The sequence below is a fragment of the Dermacentor albipictus genome, chromosome 4 (assembly GCF_038994185.2).
Source record: "Dermacentor albipictus isolate Rhodes 1998 colony chromosome 4, USDA_Dalb.pri_finalv2, whole genome shotgun sequence".
Classification (NCBI taxonomy): Eukaryota; Metazoa; Arthropoda; class Arachnida; order Ixodida; family Ixodidae; genus Dermacentor; species Dermacentor albipictus.
In genome coordinates, this window is record NC_091824.1 from 27,887,888 (window position 1) to 27,915,840 (window position 27,953).

The 27,953-nt window shown below is 45.8% G+C and overlaps 1 protein-coding gene across 3 annotated transcripts in view; it reads left to right on the forward strand.

The window, feature by feature from the left end:
• Window positions 1-27,953, forward strand: part of LOC135900215 (phospholipid-transporting ATPase ABCA3-like) — a 661,060-nt gene that overhangs the window by 60,520 nt on the left and 572,587 nt on the right. For all 3 annotated transcript variants that reach the window (XM_070536864.1, XM_070536866.1, XM_070536865.1), the window contains exons 2-4: window positions 3,048-3,455; window positions 21,612-21,932; window positions 23,037-23,113. In XM_070536864.1, the coding sequence (XP_070392965.1) occupies window positions 3,089-3,455; window positions 21,612-21,932; window positions 23,037-23,113 (765 nt within the window). In that variant the 5' untranslated portion in view covers window positions 3,048-3,088. The remainder of the gene's footprint in view (window positions 1-3,047; window positions 3,456-21,611; window positions 21,933-23,036; window positions 23,114-27,953) is intronic.

Consider the following 27,953-nt stretch of genomic DNA (forward strand, 5'->3'; position numbering starts at 1 on the left):
ACTTTCAATTCAGTGCTCGCAAGTCTTGAGATCACCAGCTATGAGGAAGCACCAAGATTAGCTTCAGACAGTAGAATGACGGCAGGCCAATGTATCAGCGGGGCACGTGCTAGGACGTGGCTGATTTCAAGGCTGAGTGCACACACAATGCTCACTCTATCCCGCTATCCCATGTCTCTTCCCGTTTTTCTTTCCTCGAGTGTATGACAGCGAACCGGACGCTCGTCTGGTTGAGCTCCAGGCCTTTCCTCACTTCGTTCTCTCTCTCTCTCTATGATGTAAGCTTGGAAACATGAGAGGGTATGATTTTCGAGACGCGCTGGTCACTCGCTTGCTAATGTAATCAATCGAAAACTGTTGACTCTAATCGGACAGCATACAAAAAGAAAACTATAAAGCATCTACGTGAGACGCAAATTTTGCCAGTAATCACGCCAATACATATTAAATCCTCGTGGCCTATATCACTGTCACCATTACTATAATCAGCGAGAGTGCAGAGGAAAGAATAATGTGTACATGGGCTCTCGTTTGCAGTTTAACGTGCGGGCGAGCAGCCTTTTCTTGCATTTTGTTCTTTAATTTAGCTATTTAGCGACACAGCAGGTGCGTGATATTCCTTTTGGAGGCATTTCCCTTTGTTTCAAAATAGATCAAGCACACGATTACGAATGCGGCAGAGGTTCCGGGGGCTTAAGATATGAAGCGACGAAATCTGCACACTGCTATTCAAGAGCGAAACAATGTTGATTCCTAGTAGGGCAATAGCGTCGCACGAGATGCATATTCAACGCGCGTTTATTATTCCAGACCTAAATAGCACGAGGCATTGTATTGCAAAGCAAACCTACTTCAAAGTTATAGACACATACATGCTTGGCAGCTTGGCAAGGAAGAATTTTCGGAGCTCAAGCCTTAGCTCCCAAGCGCACGTCACAACAGAAGAGGGCTGGGGGCAAGTATCGGTTGCGGAGCAATAGGCACTTTGCAGCTGCCTTCCGGATAGACCTCGAAAGTCGGAAACGCCTGTTACCTTGTTGTCACAAATTCATGGCAGCACAGTGTGACTGCAATATATTTATGTGAAAAATTCATGGCAACACAGCAAAGGCCACTGCTGTGTTTTCTTTGCCCGAGATGTGCGACGACGACGGCTGCTCTGTCCGACCCAGTCTTTCCCTACACAGGCGATAGCAGACGCCGCACGACTGCACCCTAGTCAAGATGGCGGACCCGCCCAGTGTTAACAGTACACAAAGCATTATGGTTATGCTATACTGAGTATAATTCACGGTTTTGCTCTAAAAATATTGTCTGCTTGTGTGAGCTGCTTGACCCAGAGAAGTCTACTAAGGATATACTTTCCACGGAAACAGGTTTCACTTATTCATTATTTACGCACAACCAGATGCTTTATCAGATCGTAAACGATTATTATATGCAACTTATAATCCTATACGGCTAAAACTCACTACAAAACATAGTTAAACCTTCACGTCGGCGCTGTCTCCAGACTAGCGCCGGCAATACCAATGGATACTACCGGCTACAAGGACCAATTACGGAAGGCAAAAGTTGCGTATCAGCTTCCCTTAATTCTGCCACAATAGCTTAACCAGCGGCGCGTTAACTTTGCTCGCGTAAGTGACCAGTTACTCTTGTTTGTTAGTAAAAAAGTAGTAACAACGGCTGTTTGTTCATGCCCTTGTGTTTTGCTTACGTCTTTTGTTGTCTTTATCCTTTATCACACACCGTTTATTAGTTCTATCAACTTTTCATTTGTGATTACCGATTCAGTTATTCATACGTCAATTTCTGTGCAAAATCTTTAGAAACTAGCGCGTTCATTTATGACCGGAATGTGTGCATTGAATTTCTTAAAAAAATAGTACCTAGTATGCAGAAGTTAACTGGTTTCTACGCTTTTGTAATTCTGTATTGTCCATTTATGCTAATACCCGAATATCTGGGCAAATTTTGCGTATTTCCCCTACTGCTGTAAGGGGTGCGTGAACACTGTCTAGAGGAGGGTTACCTTTTCCTACGCCTTCCATCGCACTGTATTGATGAGAATAAAACGTCGTTAATAATAATAATAATAATAATAATAATAATAATAATAATAATAATAATAATAATAATAATAATAATAATAATAATAATAGTTCCCAGTTCATCGAATCAGCATGTGAAATAAAGTCGCTGAAGCAAGAGTTCTGCTGCCACCACGAAGCTGCGCCATCACGGAAGCCTGTGCTTTATATTTATAACCTTCACGTTACTAGCGACGCCTCGTTAACTCAATCTGCAGTTCGTAGCGCAGGAAACTTGCATAGAATAGTGATGAACACTGCGTTGCTGTATGCAGCATGGTTTGGCTCGTTGTATGCATACATGCATGCATGCATACATAGAGCCACACCGTGCTGCATACAGCCACGCAGATGCATGCACGCATGATGTATGTATGTATGTATGTATGTATGTATGTATGTATGTATGTATGTATGTATGTATGTATGTATGTATGTATGTATGTATGTATGTATGTATGTATGTATGTATGTATGTATGTATGTATGTATGTATGTATGTATGTATGTGTATTTAAGTGTATGTATGTGTGTATATGTATGTATGTGTGTATGTGTATGTATGTGTATGTATGTATGTGTATGTATGTGTATGTATGTGTATGTATGTATGTATGTGTATGTGTGTGTATATGTATGTACGTGTATGTATGTGTATGTATGTGTATGTATGTATATGTATGTATGTGTATGTATGTATGTATGTATGTATGTATGTATGTATGTATGTATGTATGTATGTATGTATGTATGTATGTATGTATGTATGTATGTATGTATGTGTGTGTGTGCGCGGGGATGGATGGGTGGTGGTCGGGTGCGTGCGTGTGTGTTTGAATGCTTATATGTTGTGCATGCATGCATGTAAATATGTACCATGCATTTGTGTGCAGCACACTTTCTTCGTGACGGAGTGACGCCACTGACGCATATCTTTTCTTATTCCCTTTACAGCGTGCATGCTTACTGCGCAGAAGTTCCGTCTAGCCTAGACCATGTCGTCGTGCTCCAGACTGCGCACTTTCTTGTGGAGAAGACTCTTTCTGCAGACGATCAGGCGCCACTATCTGTCGCTGCTGGCGGAAATAGTGTTCGTTCTGGTTGTGTTCGCCTTCATTCTCGGCAACGACCGCGTCAACCTGGCCTGCGTCAAGAAGATCAATGCCTCATACGCTGAAGATGTGACGCGCGAGGCCTTTGACATGGTGAACGCTCGTCGCCAGTTGGCTGTTGTGTATGGCCCCAGTAACGACAGAACGGACAAGCTGGTTAAAAGGTTGTTAGACTGGATCAAGGGTGATGTTATAGTAGAAGGCTATGAGTATTCCAAGGAAAGACAGGGTTACGACCAGACCGGGTCCGGTGAGCATATCGCAGCTATTTCGGCTTCTTTCCACCCGAAAAAAAAAAAAGCATTGCACGATTGCTATTTCTTGCGTCGCTGTTTTGCTATAGGTTGCGGAGTTCTTCATTTGGCCCAAACTCCTACACACCTCATTAAAGGCTGAGTGCTGTTATAGGCTTTAAGCCTCCACAATAACAGAAATGATAAACTTAGAGTTCCGTTCTTCACGACACTGTCAGTTATACATAGTGGCATGCACTAGTGCTCAAATATGAAGAAGGTTAAGAAAATATAAAAAATATGAAATATGAAGAAAATAAACAAAAGCAGATTCAGACACTGTGGGAATTGACGATATGCAAAGCATTAGGTTGTAGCTGGCTGCCCATCATCGTTTGCGATAACGTAAAACGTTGCCAGGTGGGCCAACGTGATTGTATAAGGCGAATGGCTACGTGCCTGACGTGAGGGCATGTGTGACAACACCAGGAAGAGTACGGTGGCACAATAGTGTGTCGCAGACGGAACGATTTCTACTTTGGCCATTTGACGCGAGCACACGACATGGCGACTGCTTAGTTCTATAAAAGTGCTGAATGAGTGAAGTTAAGAAAAACTGATTCCCTAGCCCTCAGCGACCACCTGTTATACAATCGTACTATACAATTTACCGGTTATACTGCGTCCTAACGGGGTCCTTCAATACTTCATGTCCCTAAACTACCGCCTAAGGCCACGTGACCGTTTTATATGGCACCGTCAATGAACGCACCACGACCCTGGCGCAAGTAGAGGGGCAATGAATGAACATCATGTATAAATGAAAAGCAAAAAAATGGGCGCGTTGGCATGAAGGATTGGCTGAATCAGAGCGCGAACTACTCGGACAAAAGTAAAGGCATGAATAGAGAAGACGCAGCGCTTCATGCATCATGTGCAGCATACCTGGTAAAATCAATCAGGCTAGATGACTGTCACCACCGCGTTTCAAAGGCGATGCCAATACCTCATCATCATCGTGGTCGTGAATTGAATTATGGGGTTTTACGTGCCAAAACCACTTTCTGATTATGAGGCACGCCGTAGTGGAGGACTCCGAAAATTTCGACCACCTGGGGTTCTTTAACGTGCACCTAAATCTAAGTACACGGGTGTTTTCGCATTTCGCCCCCATCGAAATGCGGCCGCCGGGGCCGGGATTCGATCCCGCGACCTCGTGCTCAGCAGCCCAACACCATAGCCACTGAGCAACCACGGCGGGTATCATCGTGGTCGTCGGGCATCAGAGCAGACGACGGTCGGAACGCCCCAGACGTTGTGTGCGTACATCCGCTTTTGCGCACAGGTCGACTGCCATTGTCGGCCTCTGAAAATTGTAGGCACAACGTGCAAACCACAACCCTGTTGCTGTGCAGTGTCCAAAAGTTCAAGCGCACTTTCGAAGCAACTGCAACGTATTCTTCCATTTCAAGGGTCACCTACATTTCTAACTGAGGGCTATTATAGAATAATAAATTCAGTGGCAATATAGCAGTAAATGCGAGAGAGGCGCTAGGCTTGCGTCGCACTTCTTTCAGGTCCCGGATCTGTGATATAAGAGTGTCAACCACGTTGGGAACTGTTGTTCCAGAGCTTAGTGAACCATTGCCCTACCTCTTAGAGAAGCGAAGGGCAACTCACGGTTTTGTGGAGCTCACCACCGTCAGTTGTACCATATATAAGTTTTTCACTTCGCCACTCCTAATGCCAACGCCATAAAAGACACACTTGGCACTACTACATTGTTTGAAGCCGGATACACAGCGATTGCTTGTCCTACTTTTATGTAATTATGTGCAAACGGCTTGCGTTACTATGTTTAGCTGTTCCTGTTTCAGTTTCTCCACGGTGCATTTGTTTTCGAGTATTAAAAGCATACTTCCTGATCAGTGGCGTAGCCAGAAATTTCGTTCAGGGGGGGGGGCTCACGTTGCAGGTGGACCTCCTCCTCAAAAGGAAACATTAGGTCGGATGCTCCTATCTAAATACATGTAGAAGGTGAATTCGTTTTTCTCGGCTACCACTGCACCAAATTTGACGAGGTTTGTTGCATTTAAAAGAAAAACTTAAATTCTAGTGACTATTTGTTTCGAATTTCCGATTTAGGTCGTCAATATTTCATTTCAAAGTGGCAAAAATCAAACATTTTCTGAAAACAAAACAATTAGGTTTAAAACTCTGTAAATCAGCAATGAAAACTGATTTCACTATTCTGTGAATTGCACATAATTGTACATATACAGCGGACAAAACTGATATGTTACACATGAGTCTAAAAAAATAAGCATTATGGAAATACGGCTTTTGCAGAACCCTTGTACATAACATAGGCAATTCGTGTAAGATACAAATCGACATATCGAATTTGTCCGCTTTGAATGGTGTAATGGATGCCGTTTACAGAACCGTGATATCTGTTCTTAATGCAGAACTATTATTATTCAAATTTCATGCTTCTATTTTTTTCGAAGTTTCGAATTTTTCAAAATATTTTAAACAAAGTTCATGCCCCAAATTGAAATACCGCTTCCAACAGACACTAGAATTTACCATACTCTCTCAAATGCATCAAATTTCATTAAAGCGATTAAGGAGTTATCTCAGAAAACCATTTCTGCGTTTTACATTATCTGAATAGGCCGCGTCGGAATTGGGCCCGAGCTAAAGCTTCCTCTAAAACAATTTGCCTAGGGATCAAATAGACGAATAACTGCATTGCCATTGCCAAAGATGCTGCAAACGAATTCTTGAACGCTACGCACTGTCAATAAAAGTAAAATATGTATTTTTTCATAAGAGAATAAGCTCGTATGTGCCAAAAATTGTGCCCAACATAACTGATGTCAGTGCTTCCACGTATTTTGTGGGAGTCAAGGAAATATCACACGAACTTTAGAACTACATCAGTTCGAAGCCAGCAAAGCAGTGCATACCACTGATATGAAAAATGTAAAGGCCATGAAATGAACAAATTGAGGACAAATATGTTAATGACACTTTGTCATTCTAAATCCTTGTTTACATTCATGTACAAACGCAACGGCCAGTGAAAAATCTCAATGACGCTGCCACTTGTTCCAATGTTTTACGCAGCAGCAGCTGTCACCGGTCGTGTATCGTGAGTAATTTCACCGAAATTGTAGTCGCAACAGAGACCACGTATAAAAAGCAGGAGTTCTGCAGAATATACGAGGGCGAGTCTAATGAAAGTGAGCCAATGCGAATATATAACCAACAGGATACTTTAATTAAAAGTAGCCCCCATGAACATTTAAACATTTGTCCCATTGACTAAAGAGTCACGCAATTCCCGTCTCATAAAGCTCCTTGGGTTGCTGCTTCAAAACGTCTGCAACTGACTTTCACGATATCGTCCGACACGAATCTTTTTCCCTTTAGCTGTTTTTTCGGTTGCCCCAAAATGTGGAAGTCGCAAGGCGACAGGTCTGAGCTGCACGGCGGATGTTGCAGCGTTTCCCGCTTGAACTTTGCCAGTTTTGTATTACCCACATCAGCGAAGTGGGAACGGGCATTGTCGTGGAACAAGATGACCCCATTCGTCAATTTTCCACGTAGTTTGTTCTTGAATGCGACACGCAGCCGATCCGGCGTTTCACAATATCGGAAACAATTGATAGTTTCTCAAGATTTAGCAAATTCTATGAGTAATGGCCCCTGACGATCGAAAAATAAAAGTCAACTACACCTTTCTGTCGGAAATGACGGCCTTTGCTTTCTTTGGGGAAGGTGAATTTGAATGTTTCCATTGTAAGCTTTGCCGTCGTGTTCCAGGCTCCTTGTAGTAGCATGATGGCTCGTCTCCGATAACAATTGCAGTCAAGAAATCGTCATCTTTATTGTTATACCGGATCAAATAAGTAAAGGCAGCGTTGATCTTCTCCGTATTGTGGCGGTCGTTCAAAATCTTGCGCATCCATTGCGCATCCATTGCGCACACATGAGCCGATAACCGAGATGTTCATGAATTATGGCGTGAACCAAACCGTGACTGACGTTCACACGCTCTGCCAGTTCATCGAAGCTTATTCTCTGTTATTGTCTCATCAGCTCATCAACCTTTGCAATTTTGTTAGGGGTGATTGCACGATGGCTTTGGCCTGGTCTGGGATTGTCTTTGCAAATTTAATTTCCTTCTTAGAACCGTTTGTTCCAACGCTTCACAGTGGCCAATGAAATGCAATGTTCCATGTACACGGCAGCCATACGGCGACTAATTTCTTTTTGGGAAACACCTTCAGCTGTCAAAACCTGACGGCACCACGCTGCTCAACTTCTGGAGAGTCCATTATGGCACGCAACCATGTTCATCCCAGTGTATGAGAGCATTAAAGAACATTTATCCTCACACTTGCGTGTCACTTTTGTAAATGAGAGATGCCTGTGTGCTACGCGCAGGCCTTGCAGATAATGAACAGAACCATAACTGCACGGGGTGGTTTGGCTCATTTTGATTTGACTCACCCTCGTACATTAGAAATGCGAAGATGCAATAGAATATACAAATGCGAAGATACAGCTTGATAAAGGGCAAAAAAGTGCCACTTGAAACGAAGTTCACGGCACATATACACAAAACCTCGCAACAAGATATTTAATTATGCGTATAAGTCTCCAATAAATCTACGTATCTAAGAAAAAGTCACAGTATATAATACGTCAAACAAGGCAAATAAACATGTTGCGCAATCACAGATTCACAGAATCCTAGATCCTGCCCCCATTCCATCCACTCCCCCTGATGTATCGCGCGCGACGGAAGGCGGCGCGCTTGCTCCTCACGTTTCTCCCTTGCGCACACAAGACTGAGCCACTATCGTCAGCTCACCCATTCCCCCCCACCACCCACACGCTTTTACTCGCACATACAGCATGCGGCGCGGGGTCACGATGTTATCGCACTTGGATTTTATGCGGAACATGAGGGCGACGGCGACGACAGGAATGCGCCTAGAGTGTCCATATAATTGCTATCGCAATAATATAATAAGAGTATCTCGCAGCTGAAGCGTCCCATGGCCCATTACTTTCCGCAAAAGAAGTAACAAAATAGCAAATTTAGCACGCGACAATTCGCTGCACCGCAACAACGCTTCTTTTTTCCTTTTGTGGTGCGGGGGTACCGCAATGAAAAAAAAACGCAAACTACGTTGGTCACAATAGAATGCCTACTTTGGGCAACTGATATGGCTATTAAAGGAATATCGAAGAAAACACAAGACGCTTGGTCCACCAAGAACAACGCGCATACTGCTCGTTATCCTACACCGGCGAGACATGACTTTCTGGAGGGGTTGCGCTCAAGCGAACGCGCTGCAATCCGTCGACTCCCTACAGTGATTGCGGCTAGCGATCATTGTTTATTTTTCTCGTCTGCTAGCTAGAAAGCGTCCAAAGCTCTGTCAGGCGAAAATGCTCCCGGCCAGAGAAAACCGAACGCGCACCGAAGGGCGCGGCGCGGTGGTCGGGGCAACACGCGAAAAACGCATGCGCTCTGGCTGGCTCTGGCAGCACGCGGGTAGGGGAGCGAGAACGAAAACATTGATGAGGCTCAATGTGTCCTCGCGATTAAAAGCCAAAGTGCAAAAAATAAATAAGAACGTTGTTGCCTTGGCTGGCTTTAGTGTCTTCACTGGATGCTTTGGTGCAGGTGAAAAGAAAAATGATATTTCTTTATGTGACATGACGGCACGAATGAACCACGACAACGCTTCGTCTCATCGGGCCTCGCTGCGGGCTTTGGCAACTTGTCTGATAGCGTGTTCATTTGGCTTGTCTCGTTGTATGGCCCGATCTGCGACTTTGGAAAAGTCAATGCACCTTTGGCGCCAAATATTTATGGGAGCATTAAACTTACAAAGTTCCGCAATTGAAAATCTAAAGCACACGTTTGGAAATGTCAATGCACCTTTCACATCAAAAATTTATGAGAACTTTATACCCATAAAGTTTCGGAATGGATATCCACGCGCTCTGTAAATTCCATGATAGAGGGTAGATTCTGCGGCCCCCGCGAAATGCCGCGGTGAGCCTGTTCACCATGAAAACATCCTTGAAACTTTGTGCTCGGATGGGGCTGCTTGCGTTATGTGACTCCCGGTGCATGGGCGTTGCCGCGAAATTTAGCTGCAGTTCGCATTTTTCGCGGTGAAATGGCTTTCCGAGCGTGAAAAAGACGCTCTAGACAAAATGCACAATGATTTCCGGCACCGGGGGTCGCTTTTGTCGGCGGTGCATGGACAGCAGGAAAAGTTTCGGGGGGGGGGCTGAAGCCCCATAAGCCTCCCCCCCCCCTGGCTACGCCCCTGTTGTTGATAGACTGCCTAAGATTTGTTGTGTACCTAACGTGTCGGTTCATTTGTAAGGGTGCCTAACTTAGGTAGCTTACTAAGCACAAAGTAATAACTACCTCACTATACTAATGTAAAGCTAAACTCAGTAGTAATTACGCACACGAATTTGGTAGCTAATGACGAACTAAATTTACAAGATACACTAGTTAATTAACAAATTAAGCTAATATAGAACATAATTTACTAAACCAATTAACCAAGCCTGATCTAATCCCCGCATAACTAAGTTAAATAAGCTGACCCAATTATTGACTAACTGAACTCACCTATAAATAAATTACCCACCCTAAATGTTAACTAACCTGACTAACTGATCATAACTATAAATAAGTCAACTAATTAAGCATGTAAGCAAATTTAACTAACCATAACTTAATATAATGAAGCAAATAGCTAATTAACTAAACTAATTCCATAAATAGGAACTACCAGAGGTAATCAGCGAAACAGGCCGGAATACCAACTACAATAAATAAAAATATACTTCTTAACAAAACTGCATAAGAAAATACTGCACTAATTAATAACTAGCAAGCGAAAACTAAACACCTAATGAAGGTAAAATTGCACTAATTAACTAACCGCGAAGCTAAGCTAATAATACGTGTCCTAACCAGACAATATAATTAACATAACAAAATACAACTGAATAACGGAATTTAATAAATAATAATGAAATTAATTAACTCACTACCAAAATTAAACCATAGGTAATGAACTATACTAACACAACTACATCCGTTATCAAACAAGGTTAAACAACTAATGATCAACCATCCAACTAAACTAGTTATGCATCTAAAAACTAAATTGCATAATCAAATAATAACGAACTTCCTTAGCTAATTACCCAGTATAAATAATTTATCCTAGAAAATAACGAGCGAATGGCGTAAACAGAGACAGCGGACCGAAGGTTCCTGTGTGAAGAAGGCTACCAGGCACACGTCAGGGACACCATACTTCCGTGCATAATTTAAGCGCAGACGCATTGCGTGGCAAATAATTTGGCGAAATGTTCCCCTTGCATATGCACTCTGAAAACATGCTGAACTATATGTGAGGAGACATAACCGCCTTTCCCTGGGAAAGATTGCCATGATTGCGCCTGCCAGCTTCTTGAATTATGTGGTTTTATGCGCAAAAAGCACAATTTCAACAGAAGCGAAAAATGGCCGAGTTGATATGGAAGGCACGGCCACGGCTGTCAGCTGGTATAACCTACAGGTAAATGGGAATTGCATCACGAGCGCTTATTTCCTCATGGTGTTTGGGAGGCCAGATTTCTGATAAGAAAAACAAAAACAAAGAAAGAGATCAAGCATGCTGCCACCTCAACAGTTTTGCTGATGCGCGAGGGCGAAACGCCATCCCGCCTGTCGTCTGCTACGCGCTGGGCGAGTACACGACTTTCTCTGCAGGCGCCAACGAAAACGAACACCACAAGAAATTCTCGTACAACGACGTTTGGATTCATGTCAATGAGGACGTTTATGAATAAAACCTACCACTGTCATACTAAGCAAAGTTATTCGTGATCACTTCTAACTCAACCCTGGCACTCCTAGTTATCATAAATGAGTCACTGTTTGAATGACTTGTCATTTGATATTCATAACCCAATACTGTATGAAAGTTAGACATCGGTGTTATCGCTTAGGAAGGGCACAATAAAATACTCATTTAATTACAGTGCCGATGACGCCAATAACGAAGTGCACGAATCAAAACTACCATTCCACCAGTTAAATTATTTATTACGGCTAGTGGCTCCATCATGCCAGTTCCCAGCCGGTGTCATTGTTGAATGACTGCTTTTACGATACTTAATATTCATTACAATAATGGTGTGTAATATCGAGAGAGCTTAACGTAGTATGTTAGTAACCATTAACCGATTCGGCCCGTTGCTTCTTGCAGAATCTGGATCTGTCACCTTTCCTATACATCTGGCCACGAATGTGCATCATAGCTGCACATTCGAGTGCACGAGCTTCAACATGACCAACGAAGCCTTTGCGTTGAATAGAACGACAGATGAATCTTTTCCGTCTGTAGCACTGCTCCACTACATTGTAGCCCAACAAAAGCGCGCCAGAAAAATAATTTTAGACAATTTATAAAAAGAAACTGGGCCTACAAATAGAGGGAGACAGAATGTATGCCGTAGAGTGCACTTAATGGATGCGTTCTGACTGCGCTGCAACCCGAATATTAAAAGCCGACCTATGCATTTTAAACGGGCCTAAAGAGAGTCACAGGAAAAAAATTCTTGCCAATGGAATTAATCTACACGTCACATATAGAGTGAGACCGTTGTCGGGATTAAATGTCTAAAGTGCAATTTCCGAAAAATGAGGCATTTCTCAGCAATTGATTTATCAGACCACTCAGTTCCCTTACACTCTGTGAACAAGGATACCCAGCGAAATCGTGTATGTGGGCTCCTTAATGGCGAATTGCACTTCTGCAGCGCTTCGGCCCGGCATTTCACTACCTTCGCGATCGGCCCACGTATGGGCAGTGCTTAACGCTTGCTTCACCTCCGCCGCGGGGCGGCCGGGCATATACTTGTGATTTTTTTCTACCCGCGGACATGGTAGCTGGGAAAACAGACCTTAACAGTTGCGCCAACCGCATTGCCCCAGCTTGGCTTCCGTCGCAGTAGTTGACATTCCAGATTCCTGGACTTGTTTTGTGCACAGTCAGGTAACTTCGATCGAGTGATATCAAACAGTATCCCGATCTTTGGTTCTATGAGCAGTATTTCACTTTACTATCCTGCCAAAGACAAAGTCTAACTATTGCAATCTTCGCCACTGGGGCACCACATTTATGTTTGGCAAATGCAAAATTAAAGTGCCACTCCGCGAGGCACAGGTATCTCTAACGAAAAAATGTACTGGAGACCATTCCGGCTGTATTGATGTGTGGTAATAATGAAGGAACGAAGTAGAATAAACTTTAAAATATAATTAATGTTGCACCCAGCTTACCTTATATCTAAAATGAAGGCTTTTTTGCATACTGATTGCTGATCCTAGTAAAAGTGGAGTGCATGGTGACGAGTTGCCATCTGCTCTTGCTGATGAGCTGCCCTGTCGGCCAGCAGTGTAGAATGTAGCGCACAACGCCCTTTGTGTCAAAGTGTCGTTCATTTGAACACTATGCCCCAAACTTAAATATGTGTGCCATGTAGCCGATAAAATTAATCTTAAGTGGTAAGGACATGAAAGCACCTAACGGGTGATGAGTTTCACAGGTGGACCTGCGTGAAAGGTTCGAATGCTTGTTGCCTTTTCTGGTCTTTGGACGCCGTGCAATAACGGCTTTGAAACGTTCGCTTGTTTGATAAACCTAACTGACATTGGGAAGCTGCTTTATTACAAAGCAACCTCAGATATTCATGTTCTCCTGAGTTATCTCTAGTGGTCAGAGGTGGGCAAATCTCCTATTTTTTTTGCTCCCTCACCATCACCCCGCATGTACCGTCCTACCTCGCCCTCGTCCTCACCTATAAAAAATTATCCACCCTCTCTCATTCTCACCATCACCCTCACGCTCAAAAAGTTACCATCCTTCCCTTACCTAGCGTTTTCTACAATTTCAAATGAACCATTTCCTTGACCCGAGAGCTTAATTTACAACACTGGTTCTCTAGTGCCATTCCTATTGTCAAAGCGAGCCACATTGCTTGTCTTTTAGGCGTTTGACCATAGGTCGGACAAATACAGGGAACGCACTCAGCCTGACTCACAAATAAATTTTTTGTTGCTCCGAGCTCGCTCTGACTCAGACTCACCGAAATTCTACTCAGCGGAGATCAGGCAGACTCAGACTCATCAGAACTGCACTCAGCCAGTCTCACTCTGATTCAAAATCACCAGACAGACACTAAGCTGGGATCACTCGGACCGAGACTCACCAAGTTTTTACACAGCCGAGTTTGCTCGGGCTCAGACTCACAAAAATACTAAACAGCTTGGACTCACATTCACGAGACTGGCACTCAAGTGGGATGACTCACAATCAAACTGAGGAAAATTCTAATCAGCCGGGCCCTCTCGGACTAACTCAGTCAGACTCAGGAAGCTCTGGGCCAGAGATCTCACGACCTCAACGTTTCTCTTCAACTGAACCTGTAAATGACGAAGATGCCGTCATATAAGGCTAATACATGGGGAATGCAGAAAGATTGTAAACGATATAATTTAGAAAGAATAATGCATGATAGTCGTTACCACAACAAATTTCCTTATTTCCTGTTGATCACGATATCTTATAAAAATCCAATAAGTTTGACACCTAATTTTGGCAATGCTGCATTTATTTCACCTAAGGATGAAGCGCACAAAAGGGATATTTACACAGCATGCAAATTTTTATTTGCTTATGGCCGCGTGCGTCCGCGGGATGCGCAAACGTTTTGATTGTATGGCGCATGTGCTTTTTTTGTCAGTTGGGGATAAATCAAAGTTCTTTCGTTCTCACACTGTGCTACATGAAGCCTTGCCTCGGAAGTAAAGGTTTCCCTGCTAGAATTGTGCGCAAAAAAGCTTGACTACACATAATGCCAGGTATCCACCATTAACTATGGAACCGCAGGAGGTCCAGTTCGTTGTAATACTTCTTGAGATGCCGAACCTAATGCTAGGTGCTGAGAATTTCTAAAGTACTGTTGGTTCGCCAAATTATTCGCAGGTTGGTCTAAGGCACTATATATGTACCCTAAGTGCAGATGAGCAATTGCAGTAGTGAAACAGCTGACAACCGTGTTTGCTGACTATTGCGCTGAACACGATCATCAAACACGGAGCATGGAAAAAATCTGAGGGAGCGTACGTAATCATCCTCACGCGTAGTCATACAAATTAATGAAACAAGCTCATAGGAAATTGACCCTTACAACGGGGTGCAAATGCAATTACTTTTATCCTCTGAGCGCGTACAATAGACAGCATATGACGAGGACGCCACTGAATTCTGCGATGTACCATGCACTTTAAGCCGAATAAACTTGCAGGGCCTACTCCTGACGACTCATTGCACAAATTGGCCCTGAAGAGAATGCCGTGAGGTGGCATCATAGGTGGCTGGCTTGCCGAGGCTGGCATCTTGGCGTCAGCTCCCTGTTGCCTCTATTTTCCTTCCGGCAAGGCACCAAATGTACGTGCGAATCCTACATTGCCGACGTTAAATCGAAATACGATTAACGAGAGCGATGCTGAAAGTCCGCCTCACCTCGTTGTCTTGAAGGTTGTACTGGACACTGAGCATTTGGAATAACCGGTCGCTCCACAGAACCAACAGTTGTACCATTCATCGTAGGCAACGCTCCAAGCGCTGTTTAGTAGCACGATCAGCGAATAGCCAATGCCATGATGTCAAGTTACGCTGAACGGCAGCCAAAACTGCTTCCGCACGAAGGCTCGAGCGCCCAAGTGCAAAAGAGGATGCTTCGAATGAAGGCTGATCAGCAATAGTAACTGTGCTGACGAAATTTTTTTATCTGGATAAACTCTGACAGGGTCGAACTTGCGTGCTTCTCGCAAAAACTCAGCCCACAGCACAACTTGTTTCCCTCTAGCCGCCAGAGCGAAAGGGTATTGCTTATATGCCAACCACTAAACGCTCAATACCCGGATGCTTCGCGCTTTGCAGTGACCACTCCCCCCCCTTCTCTTCCAAGCCTTCTTAATGCCACGCGGAAGAAATAGATAAAGGGGGGAGGGGAGATTGAAGGGCGGCGCCTGTATCCGGAACGGAGCGGCGCCGACTCTCCCTTCGAGGTCCTGCGAAAGGAGTAAAAGTGGATGCGCGCGTTCGCGAAGCGTAGGGGAAAATCGCAGCCGCGGCGCAGAGCCGCGCATTCCCGTTCTTGATATTTTTTTTATGCACTCGTGTGATGTATCCAGTAGCACAATGCCATCGCCGTCGCGAATTCAGCTGTTTTACTTTGTCTTTAGGTCGTCTAAATTAACAGAACTCACTGAGACCAAGCAAAAGTACACTCAGCCGGGTTCACTCGCACTCACTCGCCGAAATGCCGCTCAGCAGCATGGTTGTCGCGTTCGTATGCAAGCATTGCGTAACACTATTAGGGTGTTTCCTTCTTGTTTTCGTGGCTGTTGTGGATCTGATGGCGATCTTTAATTTGTAGAAATCTGGAATGCTACTTAATATGCGAACATGTTATGAAAAGCATTGACAGCTGGGCGAGTTAGTACGGGTCCATCTTTTTCAACAAACTGGTTGGTAGGACAGGACACAAGAAAAGAAGTCAAGCAGACGAGCGCAGACTAGCATCTGATTTATTTAAAGCAGGTAGTCCACCTTAAATAGTGTACAGCCTGAGGGATGTATGACCATCAATGTAGGCAACTTAGCAAAAAAGTTTTAGATAAAGCCTTTAGAGAAACCAGTCTACTCGCGGTAGGCCGCGTGAGTCAATGGTAGCACGTGCAGCATAGATACGCGTGCTCCATATCAGATAGATTAATTGACGGGGGGTTAATGCACCCCTCCCCCTTTCTTCTGATGTGGAAAGCCTGTATTGTCTTACGGCCGATGGGTCTGCTTTCCGTGAAAGTAACTTCCGCGTGCTTGAAAACAGACTTCTAACAGCACTCTCGCAGTTCGTTGGCAAACGTAAACCCGGGCTGTTGGACAGCGATAGCTCACGCTACCTTACTCTCAGATTAATACATCTCGCGCTCTCTCCGATATATGTTTTACCATTCGTTAAGGGCACCCGATAATCAACGCCTATCTTAGACGGCCCATGCTCGTTCGTATGTTGGTTATGACACTCATTTCTCCGTGATGACCGGGCAAACCCTTCCTTTTGACTTACCAAATTACAAACCTTCGACAGCTTGTCTGGCGCTGAAAAAGCTATGTATACACCATGCCTTTTTCCTATCTTCTTCTACCCATGGGAGAGGCCATGGACATATGGAATAACTTCGAATGGATGCGTATCTTTCACCTTGTAGCTGCCTTATTTTGCTTTGATCACGCCTTTCAATTTATTACAAACTGAGACTGTCACTTAGTTTCGTTACACAGCGATGTTTAATCTTTCAGCCTGTTTTATAAAGTTATCCTGCATTTTTTGAATTCATGATTTTTCGAGCACTGCCTGCAAGGCGGGGAAAGCTGTCCCCGTCTTCATCACGTTGGAGTGACTGGAAGCATAACTCAGCCATGGTTTCTTATCCCTAGGTGGTATGCCCAAAAGACATGATTTGGCTTAAATTCTAGTTCCAAATCAAGGAACTGAAGCCTGAATTGATGCATTGAGGGCAAGGATGCGCGTACTAAACAGTCCGAGAACACAATTGACGGTTTCCTTATATTGTAGTTACCCCAAAAACACAAGGCAATCATCAACATGGCGCATCAACATATTTAGGTGGAGTCTTTAACATAGTCTTTAAACACTCTATTCACGCCACTGATAAAAGCCTCACTCAGTATTGGTACGACACTGTAGCCGATGCAGACACCGGATTTCTGCACATGTAGTTCATCTCCGACAACTACTGCGGTGGAATCCAAATAAAAATTCAAAACTTCCAGGAACACTTCCACCTATAAATTACTTCTTCTGACAAACTTTGCAAAGCTCGATTTTCCCGAGTGCATGCCAGCCGTGGCGGCTCAAGAAAAAAAATGCTGCTTTTGTAAAGCATGAGTTCACGTCTTTCATTTATGCCACAGCCGTTGCATACCGTAAGTGCACAAAGTAAAAAAAAAACTTTAGTATGGCGCACTAATACGTACCACAGTGATCCGATCCCAAAAGACGATGACGACATGTCCAGCACGCTGACGGTGCGCGAGCGGAGAATCGGCGGTTGCAAGGTCGAAGGCCAGCAGCGCTTTCTCGAGCTCCCGCCTGATTGAGTAGTCCCTGTCAAAATATAATTTGTAGACATCAGGCACCGACGTCTGTCTAGTTTTTCTTCGTCCACAAATTGGTGACTGTATTTCGTGTGATCGCTCTCAGCACCGGGGCCTCAGCCGTATTGCTGGGCCTTCCGCCTCCAGGAACTTGAGCGCCGCTGTCTTCGCAGGCCGTCTCCTTTCCAGTAGTCATGGCCTCGGACTCACGCAATCAAGTACTGCTATCCGCCCCATCACCCCGCGAGCACGGGGTCTCCGTTCTCAAGCTCCCGGAATTCTGGTCGTCAGACTCGGAACTTTGGTTCCTTATCATCGCCACAACCTCAGTTCGCAGTTGACCATGTTCGAGCACGTCGTTCGAGCGCTTCTACTTCGTACTGTTGCAATTGTTCGCGATGTTCTACGCTCCCCACCCGTCGACCGCCGCTGCGACTTCCTTAAGGTGACACTCATCCATCGCACCACTGAAACGGAGCAGCATCGATTAGAGTGCCTTCTTACAATGGAGGATCACGGCGACCGCGAAACTACGTACTTATGGCGTCGCATAGAAGCCTTGGCTCGAGACCTGGATGTAGACGCACGCGGCGAGTAGGTCTAGCCCTGCCTGGAGGGAATGCGACACCAAAAGTGGCGAAAACGTCAGAGTCTAGGTAGCCAGGCTTCAGACGGTCGACGGAGATTGTATCTTCCCGTCTGTTGACGAGAAATAGAAAGTGTTTAAGTTGTAGTGAAGAAGAGGAACACTGTAGTGGCCCATCCTCTCCAGCGCCTTATTGTAGTTCAAGCTCTCCAGCGCTGTTCTCGGGGAACACCACTCGTACTGTGAGTCCGTGCCCGGCGCTGACGCTCTGCCCAAGCGCTGGTCGCTAATAAACACCTTTACCAGGTGCATGCTTGAGTAGCTTGAACGGAACTTTATACAGGGGCCGTAAAAGACGACGCATTGCGTCGTGGCCTACAGAGATGGGCAATGCAGTTCTGAATGCCACGGTTGACGTATACAGGACGGGAAGAACGTCGTTGTCGGGGGAACAACACTACGCATGGTGCTGCGTAGACGGTAGGCGTAGTTAGAAACGTCAGCAAGGATGGTGGGCGATCCGTCGAAGAATTCGCCAGGGACTCGAAGAGTAGCTCCACACGTAAGCTCGGCGGCGCTGGAAAGAAGCCACTGCGGAGAGTGATGGGGATGCCAAGCATGACGAAAATAATGCGCTCGATCCACGATAAAGGAAACGTCGAAGCGAAGTGAAGCCTTAAGTTGGAGGTGAAAACATTCAAAGATTCCATTGGATATCGGGTGGTAAGAGGTAGTCTTGATGCAATTGTTACCGAGGAGCCGAGATAGATTGGAGAACAATTTTGAGCCGAATTGACGACCCCAATCAGCCTTAATGGTGGAAGATACACCATAGTGACTAACCCAGAGTGTGATGAGTGCTCGAGCTATGGACCCCGCCGTTATGCCCAGGAAGGGCATCACTTCAGACCATATGGTGATCCTGTCAATACAGGTTAACAGGTAGCGATGGAAGAAAGGGCCGACAATATTGACGTCCAGATGGCTGAAGCGGGCCTCCGGGGATAGAAATGTGCCAAGAGGAGTCGCAGTGTGGCGATGCACTTTAGAACATTGGCAGTTTACGTACGCGCGCGACCAGTGACGAACATCTACGTTGATACCAGGCCCCACATAACCAGAAGTGACGACTCGTTTGTGTTTCACGAATGCCAGGATGAGCCAAGAAATGGAGGGCATCAAAGACAGTCCGGCGGCATGGGTGGAACACGTAGGGACATGGACTTCCGGTCGACGTATCACAAAGGAGGGGTACGTCGCGGTCAGGGAGCAAGGTGGCTTGAAACACCGGAGAGCTGCCGCTAGTGCCAATCAGTTGGAGCTCGGCGTCGATACTCTGGGTCGCAGCCATGGCCATGAAGTGGACGACCGGTAGGCCGTGGTCCATTCCATGGATGGCGGTGCCACAAACTGCATCTGCAACGGCGTTGGATTTTGCGCTTACATGACGAATGTCGCTTGTGTATTAAAAAATGTAGATCTGTCTGATTTCTTGGAGAGTGTAGAAGGTGCTGCTAAACGCTAGGGCGGAAGTGAGTGGTTTACGGACATTAAGGCCAGGAAAGGAGCGTCCCTCGAGAAAATGTTGAAAGTGCTCCACAGCAAAATCGATGGGAAGCAGCTGTCGGTGGAAGGTGCTGTAGTGGCACTGAGGGGACACAAACGCCTTGGAAACAAAGGCAATTGGCTGCCAAACACCAGCAACTAACTGCTGTAAGACTGTACCAATAGCAGTGTTTGATGCATCAACCACAATGAAATTTCTGGCGTCGCATTTGTGGTGGACGTGGAGCGCTGTGCCGTCAATGGCTCCTTTGATGTCCCTCAACGCGCGGTGAGCGTTCGAGGGCACGAGAGTATTCGGTGTCTTGAGGTCCGAGAGAAGGTCATGTATAGGGTGCAGTATATTCGCGCAGCGAGGAATGAAGTGGCGGTAAGAGTTCGCGAGTCCAAGAAATTCGCGCAGTTGCGTGGTGGTGAATGGCTGAGGAAACTCATGGATGCCTTCGACGCGGGTTGTGAGTGGACGAACGCCGTATGCGTTGATGTGATGGCCTGGGAAACCAACTCTGTAGCACCGAACTCGCTCTTCGACTAGACGACAAGACCAATCGACAAGACCAAACTTGATTAGTCTTGCGAGCTATTGGCGTAGATGGAGCTTGCGAGATTCGGTAGTGGTGTTGAAGACGAGGATGTTGTCAAGGTACTACATGCAACAAGATTGAATTTCTGAGTGCTGTCGAGTTTATAATAAATCCATAGCGTTGTTTTAATTCCGAAAGCTTCAGGCTCCAGTTATGGGGATTTGAAAACAAGATATTCGTCGGAATTCATGCATATTTAACAACTACATGTGAATTAATTCAACTATTCTGCTGTGCTTATTCTTGAGAATCAGACCAACGGCTTCACTTGTGAAGACTGAGCTAAAACATTTAAGCTGTATGTTTACCGTAAATAATGTCGCTCAGTTGTTTTTTCCATGCGCGAGGTCAGGGATACAGCAAGGCAATTTTGTTTGTACTCTAAATGAGCTCTAGATGCATTACCGACGTGTTCTTTCTAGTACTTGATTTTTAATTTTGTTGATAGGTCAACAAACGCTCAGTGCCCGAAAATCGTTAAAGTTTTGTCCGCTTATTTAATACAAAAACTCGTATATTCCAGGGCGTTTACTTTGTATCAAGGAGTGCCTTGACAGGTGGTGCTCATTAAAAAAAATATAATTTCATGGTGATGCCATAAAGTGGCCATCATTCCTCCCACTCTGGCTACCGCTTTCAGTCTCTATAGCTTGCAGTAGGTTCAGCTATAGCTAATACAAACAGGCAATTATGAATTCAGTCGGTTAAAAGTTAGCTTTCACGAACGTCTGCGCTACAGAGACTTCCTGCCAGCGTACTTCAAAACTTTAGGCTGCAAACTCACTACACACACGATCTGATTGACTTCTTTGAACTTCATCAGTATGAATCCCCTTTTACTCATTTAACCAAGCTTTGTCATCGCACCCTCCCTCACCCTCCCATCACAACGTCCGCCCCTCCCTCACCTGAACCAATCTTCCCGAAGGCGGCCCCAGCCTCACCACGTAGGGTGAGTGAGGGCAGATGAGGGTGAGGAAGGCCCTCGTTGCGGTGCCCATGTCTACAAAGGACTTCTAGCTGTAGATCATTTAGTAAAAATAGCTACAATTCTTTACGCGTGACTTCTGCTGGTTTTACGATTACTGTTTTGCTCACATTCTTCACATTTCTGGTTTTCTGCAGAAACCTCAATCGATTCACCGAGTTATCATGGACCTATACCACTTGAGGACGCAGGCTCCGTTGTAACTGGGTGTCGAAGTAGAATAATCAAGTACATCAACAATGATCCGAACTCGTACTATGATGCCGCATCGCATACAATGTGTATCGAGTTTGCAGCTGACTCCACCCATGAAGTTTCCACCGGGAGCCTCACTTACAACATCGTGCTGCCTGTTCCGCCAGATTTCACGTTTCCACAAGGAGTGCTGTACAGCATGCATGAGATCGTCAAAAAATCAGAAATACTATCCACCACTAATGACATGTCAGTTGTTGGAGGTGAGTACTTACGTCTGCAGAGTAAATGTAATTTTGTAATGCTAAGCAAGCGTTTTAGAGATGCCCATGACGACACTTGGCCGCTAAGGTCCGGCAAATGACTGTGCGTGAAAGGCCGCTGCTACAACAGATTTTTCCCAATTACTTCCATACCTATCTACCACTTTGCACCACGTCGCGATATTTGATACAGGCCAATAATTTTGGGCATCGTTTACATAAAAGCTTTGCTGCTGTGTCTGCCTCCCTAAATGCAACGTGCTTTGGTTCCTTGCGAACCCCTGCAAGATTAGATTATAGAGAAGCCGAACAATCAGCTGTCGGTGTTGACTCGCTGCGCTGCGAGTAAGCAACGCAATGCAAAACTCCTTGTGGGCACTCAATTTTTGTTGGATTGAGTACATGGCAGTAATTATTTTGACCACCGGTGTCATTTAACATGCACCCAACGCATAGAACATGGGTACTTTTCATTTCACTTCCCATCAAATGCGGCCGTCAGGGCCTAGATTTGATTCCACAACCTTGTGCTTAGCAGCATAGCACCTTATCTAATAAGCCAACAGAGCCAGTGACACATTACGTTGACAATTTCAGGTCGTGCACGGTGTCGCTGTGATTGTTGACAGCATCAGGCACGACATCATAGGTCAATGTTTCGAATGTGTTTTTTTATGTATTCTGTCTAGTCCGGCTCAAAAAAAGTTCTTCAAAATCTCGGCGGTATGTCGTGTGCTTTTCAGGCTACAATTCAGCTTTCCTTTGCAGAAAAGCTATTCATTAAATCTATGCTAACGCTGTGAGAATGTATGATTTCATCTCCAGCTGCTGGTCAACATGCTGCTGGTCAACAAGCCACGTTTACAATTTGAGTATTGACTGTCTGTCAAAATGTGCTGTAATGGTAAAACAAACCATCCCACTGTTACCTACTTATAAGCTGCATACACTGCCCTATGTTACAACATGTTCAGGACCGTATAATCAACGTTGTTTACTTTCGGTGAAATGACCATGGCGACTCATTAAAAGAAAATCCAATATTTTCACTTTGTACTGCTGTGGTGCATCTGTAATTTTTTTGATCTTGTGCTTTCTTTGCAGGATTTATATTTGTGAGCTTGACAGCCATTGACTATACTCACATGCTTCTTCAAGGTAACTTCAAGAACAGTACTAAAGTAAGTGAAATGCAGAGCCGCTTTGTTTGGCAATTGCAAAGAGCAAAGTAAAGGTGCTGGTGATGAATATTCTCGTGTTCAGCGGCATTGTTTGTAGGATGTTTAGAATGGTTTTTCAAAGCCTAAACGAGTTAGGGAGAGATTTTAGATGAAGAGGGCAATCAATCTCGAATGCATTATTACAAATTATAAAGGAAAGACGACGGCGGCTGTGGGGTCGTATCACTAATTTGCATTGGAATAAAACCAGTAATGGACTCCGTGGTCTTTGTCAGTGGGATTTATCGACTGCTGCTGTCCCATTAACAACATCTGGTGCCATGAAATCCGATATACACGTGTCATCTTGGACCACTGAACGCTGAGTAATCAAACGCGCTTGAAGAAATCGTTGCCTTGCAGGCAGCAGCCATTGCTGAGCACGATAGAGGCGCGCGAGCTCGGAGGACTCCAACTCATTCGCGTAATAGTGGAGGTGGTGCCTTATGGTGCCTTACGCTGCTACGTGCCAAGGACGCGCTATCACATAGACGATCAGTTTTGAAGTACTTTGATGGCCAGATGCCTGACTCTATCATTCGAGGATACGAAAGGGTCGAAAAAAAAAACTGCAACGAGGGTTAGAATTTGGCAAGTAAGTTCGCCATAAGCTCAGTTTATTTGGACACGTGACTAGACCGTAACAACCCCCAACAGAATTACTTACGAAGATAGAAAACTTCTGTGCCGGCTTCCTCATGAGAGAACACGCAGTTGACGTAGCAGCTGCCATGCCAGCGCGTGGTTATGAGAGTGGCAGCAGGAACAGAACAGCCCTGTCTACGCAACCGCGACGTGCAGCTACCCAAAGAACTGCACCTGCCTCTCGCGTCAGCAGTACCACTAGTAGACTCGGCTATTGCGCAGATGGTCCGTGGTCGTCTAACTGCGTGTAGCGATCGTTCGTCTCGTCGTTGCACAGGCCGAGAGGTCATTGCGCCTTGCCTATTCTCCAAACCACAGCGCCTGCCCGACTAACGCGCTACCACTGCCACTCCGCAAAGCTAATTTTACTGTCGAATAAAGCCACTCGTCTCCGCTCACAAGCTGTAAAAACGTGTATTCCTTGCCTCCGCCGAATTGAGATCTCTACAGGAGGTGACCAAGGATATTTACGTCTTTTTTAGTACACTAGCCATAACGACGCTACTCCTAATACTGCTGGCAGAGACTACGCCAGGATTGCATCTACTCTCATCACCGCAGAGCTTCAGCTTCCCAGCTCTTGGCCCAAGAATCCCCGAGTTTGGTTTATACAAGTAGAGGTTCCGTTTTAAACTAAGGCGAATCACTTCTTAGACAGCTAAGTACCCGCATACCTGCACGTGATCGCCGCGCTACTCGTCAACATCGCAGATGCCATAGACGACTTTCTAGCGGGTATGCCTTCGGTCAAAGCATATTACTACCTGAAACGCACGGTCCTGCAGCGCGTCGAGTCATTGCAACAGAGCAGGCTCCAACAGCTCCTTTCTCAGAACTCGGCGACCAATGACCGTCACAACTCGTGCACTGGTTGCGTCAGTTACTGGGTGAGAACTTTGCTTTCAATTTTGCGCGAGTTGTTCTTGCAATGCCTCCCACGCTATGCACGGATAGTGCACGCGGGTTCCGAGGAGACGAGTCTCGATCCGCTGGCTGCACTCGGTGACCGCATATCCGACGGCTCCTCTGCGGCGGAGTTACCTATCGCCGCTGGGAGTCTCAGAGCCAGGTGACGGACTCTCGCGCCTTCAGGAAACAGTCGACCGTCTTACCAGTGCACTGGAGAAGCTGAAGACGGGTGGCAACATTGGTGGCCAACTTCCGCTCAACCATTCACATTCACAGTCTCGCAGCGCACCTAGAGTCTCGCCGCGCCAGTTGTTGTGGTACCAGCGTCGGTTTCGTGAACAAATCGCTGCAGCCAGTCATGTTCGTGGACGTGAAACGCACCTGCCAGTAGCTAACGGCGGCATGTGACAGCGGCCCTCGCGCAAGCCGCCTTTTCGTAGTCGATCGCATCATCAGCATCCGCCTCCTAGCCTACACCAGAGCCGAACTGTCTATCGTTCCCGCCACGGCCGCGGGTCCCCGACACGGCAAGTCGACACCAATGTTCCAGGCAGTGAACAACACTACCATCGTGTCGTATGGGCCTCCGTCAACAACACTAGACATCGGACTCCGGCGCTTGCGCAGATGGTCATGATCAGCGTTCGTGATCAGCGACGCCAGCTCTGCCATACCGAAAGCGGAGTTCCTCAGTCATTTCAGCCTAGATGTGAGTGTTCGTGATCGTCGCCTTAGGCATAACGTCAGATCCATCGATGTACTTGGCGTGCAGTACAATCTCACCCCATTGGGCATCCGTTCGTTTGAGCCAGCCTCAAGGTAGAAAAGCGTACTTGCTGAGTGACAACCATCGACCCACCTGCCGCCGCCCGACCACGGAGGCTCGCTAGATGGAGGTTGCAAGTCGTCCACCATGAGTTGAAACACGTGCTTCAGTTTGGCGCTATTCTTCCTTCGTCAGCAATGCGTCTTCACCTCTCCATCTGGTTCCAAACAAGGGCAGTGGGGACTAGCGGCCTTGGGGTTATTACCGAGCTTTGAATGCCGACACTACACCGGATCAATATCACGTTCCCCATATGCGTCACTTCGACTTTGGCGCTTAGCTCGCAGGAACTAAAACATCATCATCATCATCATCATAATCGTCATCATCATCCAATTCTATGTCCACTAAAAAATGAAGGCATCTCCCTGCGATTTCCAATTACCCCTGTCCTGCGCCAACCGATTCGAACTAGCGCCCGCGAATTTCCCAATTTCATCGTTCCACCTAGTCTTTTGTCGTCCTCGATTGCGTTTTGCTTCTCTTGGTACCCGTTTTGTAACCTAAATGGTCCAATGGTTATTTAACCAACGCATTACATGACCTGTCCAGCTCAATTTTTTCCTTTTGGTATCAATTACGATATCGTCTATACTCGTTTGCTCTCTGATCCAAACCGCTTTCTTTTTGTCTCTTAACGTTATGCCTAGCAATCTTCGTTTCATCGCTCTTTGCGCAGATCCTAACTTGTTCTCAAGCTTCTTTGTCAGTCTCCAAGTCTCTGTCCCATATGTCAACACTGCTAAAATGCAATGATTATACGCCTTCCTTTTCAATGATAATGGTAAGCTTCCAGTCAGGAGCTAGCAATGTCTGCGGTACGTGATCCAACCCATCTTTAATATTCTTAGAATTTCCTTCTCATGATCAGGGTTCCCAGTGAATAATTGACCTAGGTAAGCGTACTTCTTCACAGACTCTGGAGGCAGACTGGTGATCCTAAACTGTTGTTCCTTTGCCAGGCTATTAATCATTATCTCTGTCTTCCGCATATCAATCTTCAACTCCACTCTTACACCCTGTTAAGGTCCTCAATCATTTGTTGTAACTCATTTGCTTTGTGGCTGAATAGAACAATCTCATCGACAAACCGAAGGTTGCTGGGATATTAGCCATCGATCTTTACTCCTAACATCTTCACTCTTTACTCCGATCTTTACTCGTTTACTATTTACTCCCTGTTTAATAGCTTGAATGCAGTAAATAGCATTGGAGATGTGTCTCCCTGTTTGACCCCTATTTATAGGTATCTTCCTGCTTATGTATAACTAAACTAGCTGTCGAACCTGTAGAAGATTTTATGTCCTTGCTTAAAGGCATAAGGAAAACAACCTAGGGTGACCAATAGTTTCAGGAATAGGTACCCTCACAGAGAATTTGACCCGCTATGTAGATAACCTTATCAGTTTAGTTCCTCCAAAATTCTCTTCTTATATCAAAGATACTAGCCAGTTCCTGTCTCGCGTGTTCCAAGCGATGCTCTTCTAGTCACACTTCACGTGGCGTTGCTGTACACGAACATTCCCCATACAGATGGGATTCAATGTGTACTCCATGCATATTGACACGTCTACTTGTCTTTATCGCGCGACTCGTTTATCGGATGCTGCCGAGGATACAGGAAACGTAATCCTGGCCGCGTCTCACCACTGACGCCGCCCGTTACTTCAAGACATGCCGAGACTCTCAGAGACGCAAGACACCACCGACAAGGCCAGCAGGATTACTACAGCCGATCGAACCTCCTCGCCACCCAAACAGCAGATTGGGATGGATTTGTTGAGGCCGTTTCCGGCGTCAACATGCGGGAATAAGTGGATCGTCTTGGCGACGGACTATCTCACCCGCTTCATTGAAACTAAAGCTATACCAAAAGGCAGCGCAGCCGAAGTGGCGAAATTTTTCGTCGAGAACATCCTGCTTCGACATGGTGCCCCAGAAGTCCTCATCACTGACAGAGGAATGGCCTTTAAAGTGGAGCTCACTCAAGACATTCTGCAAGACAAGCCACAGGAGGACAACGGCCTACCAACCGCAGAAGAATGGTCTCACGGAGCGCCTGAACAAAACCCTCTCTGACATGCTAGAAATGTGCGTCGACGTCGAACACAAGACCTGGTATGCCGTTCTGCCGTGCGTAACCATCGCTTACAACACGGCGGTGCAAGAAACTAATCAGATGACGCTGTTCAAGCTGATTTACGGTAGGAGCCCGACTACTAATCTCGACGCCATGGTGTCGGACTTCACTGACGAAGAGAATCTTGACATCGCTGCCTATCGCCAGCGCGCCGAAGAAGCCCGACATCTCGCCCGCCTGCTGATCAAGAACCAGCAGCGTACCGACTGCGGACATTACAACCTCCGACGACGCATCGTGGAGTACCAGCGCTGCGAATGTGTTTGGGTGTGGACCCCGAC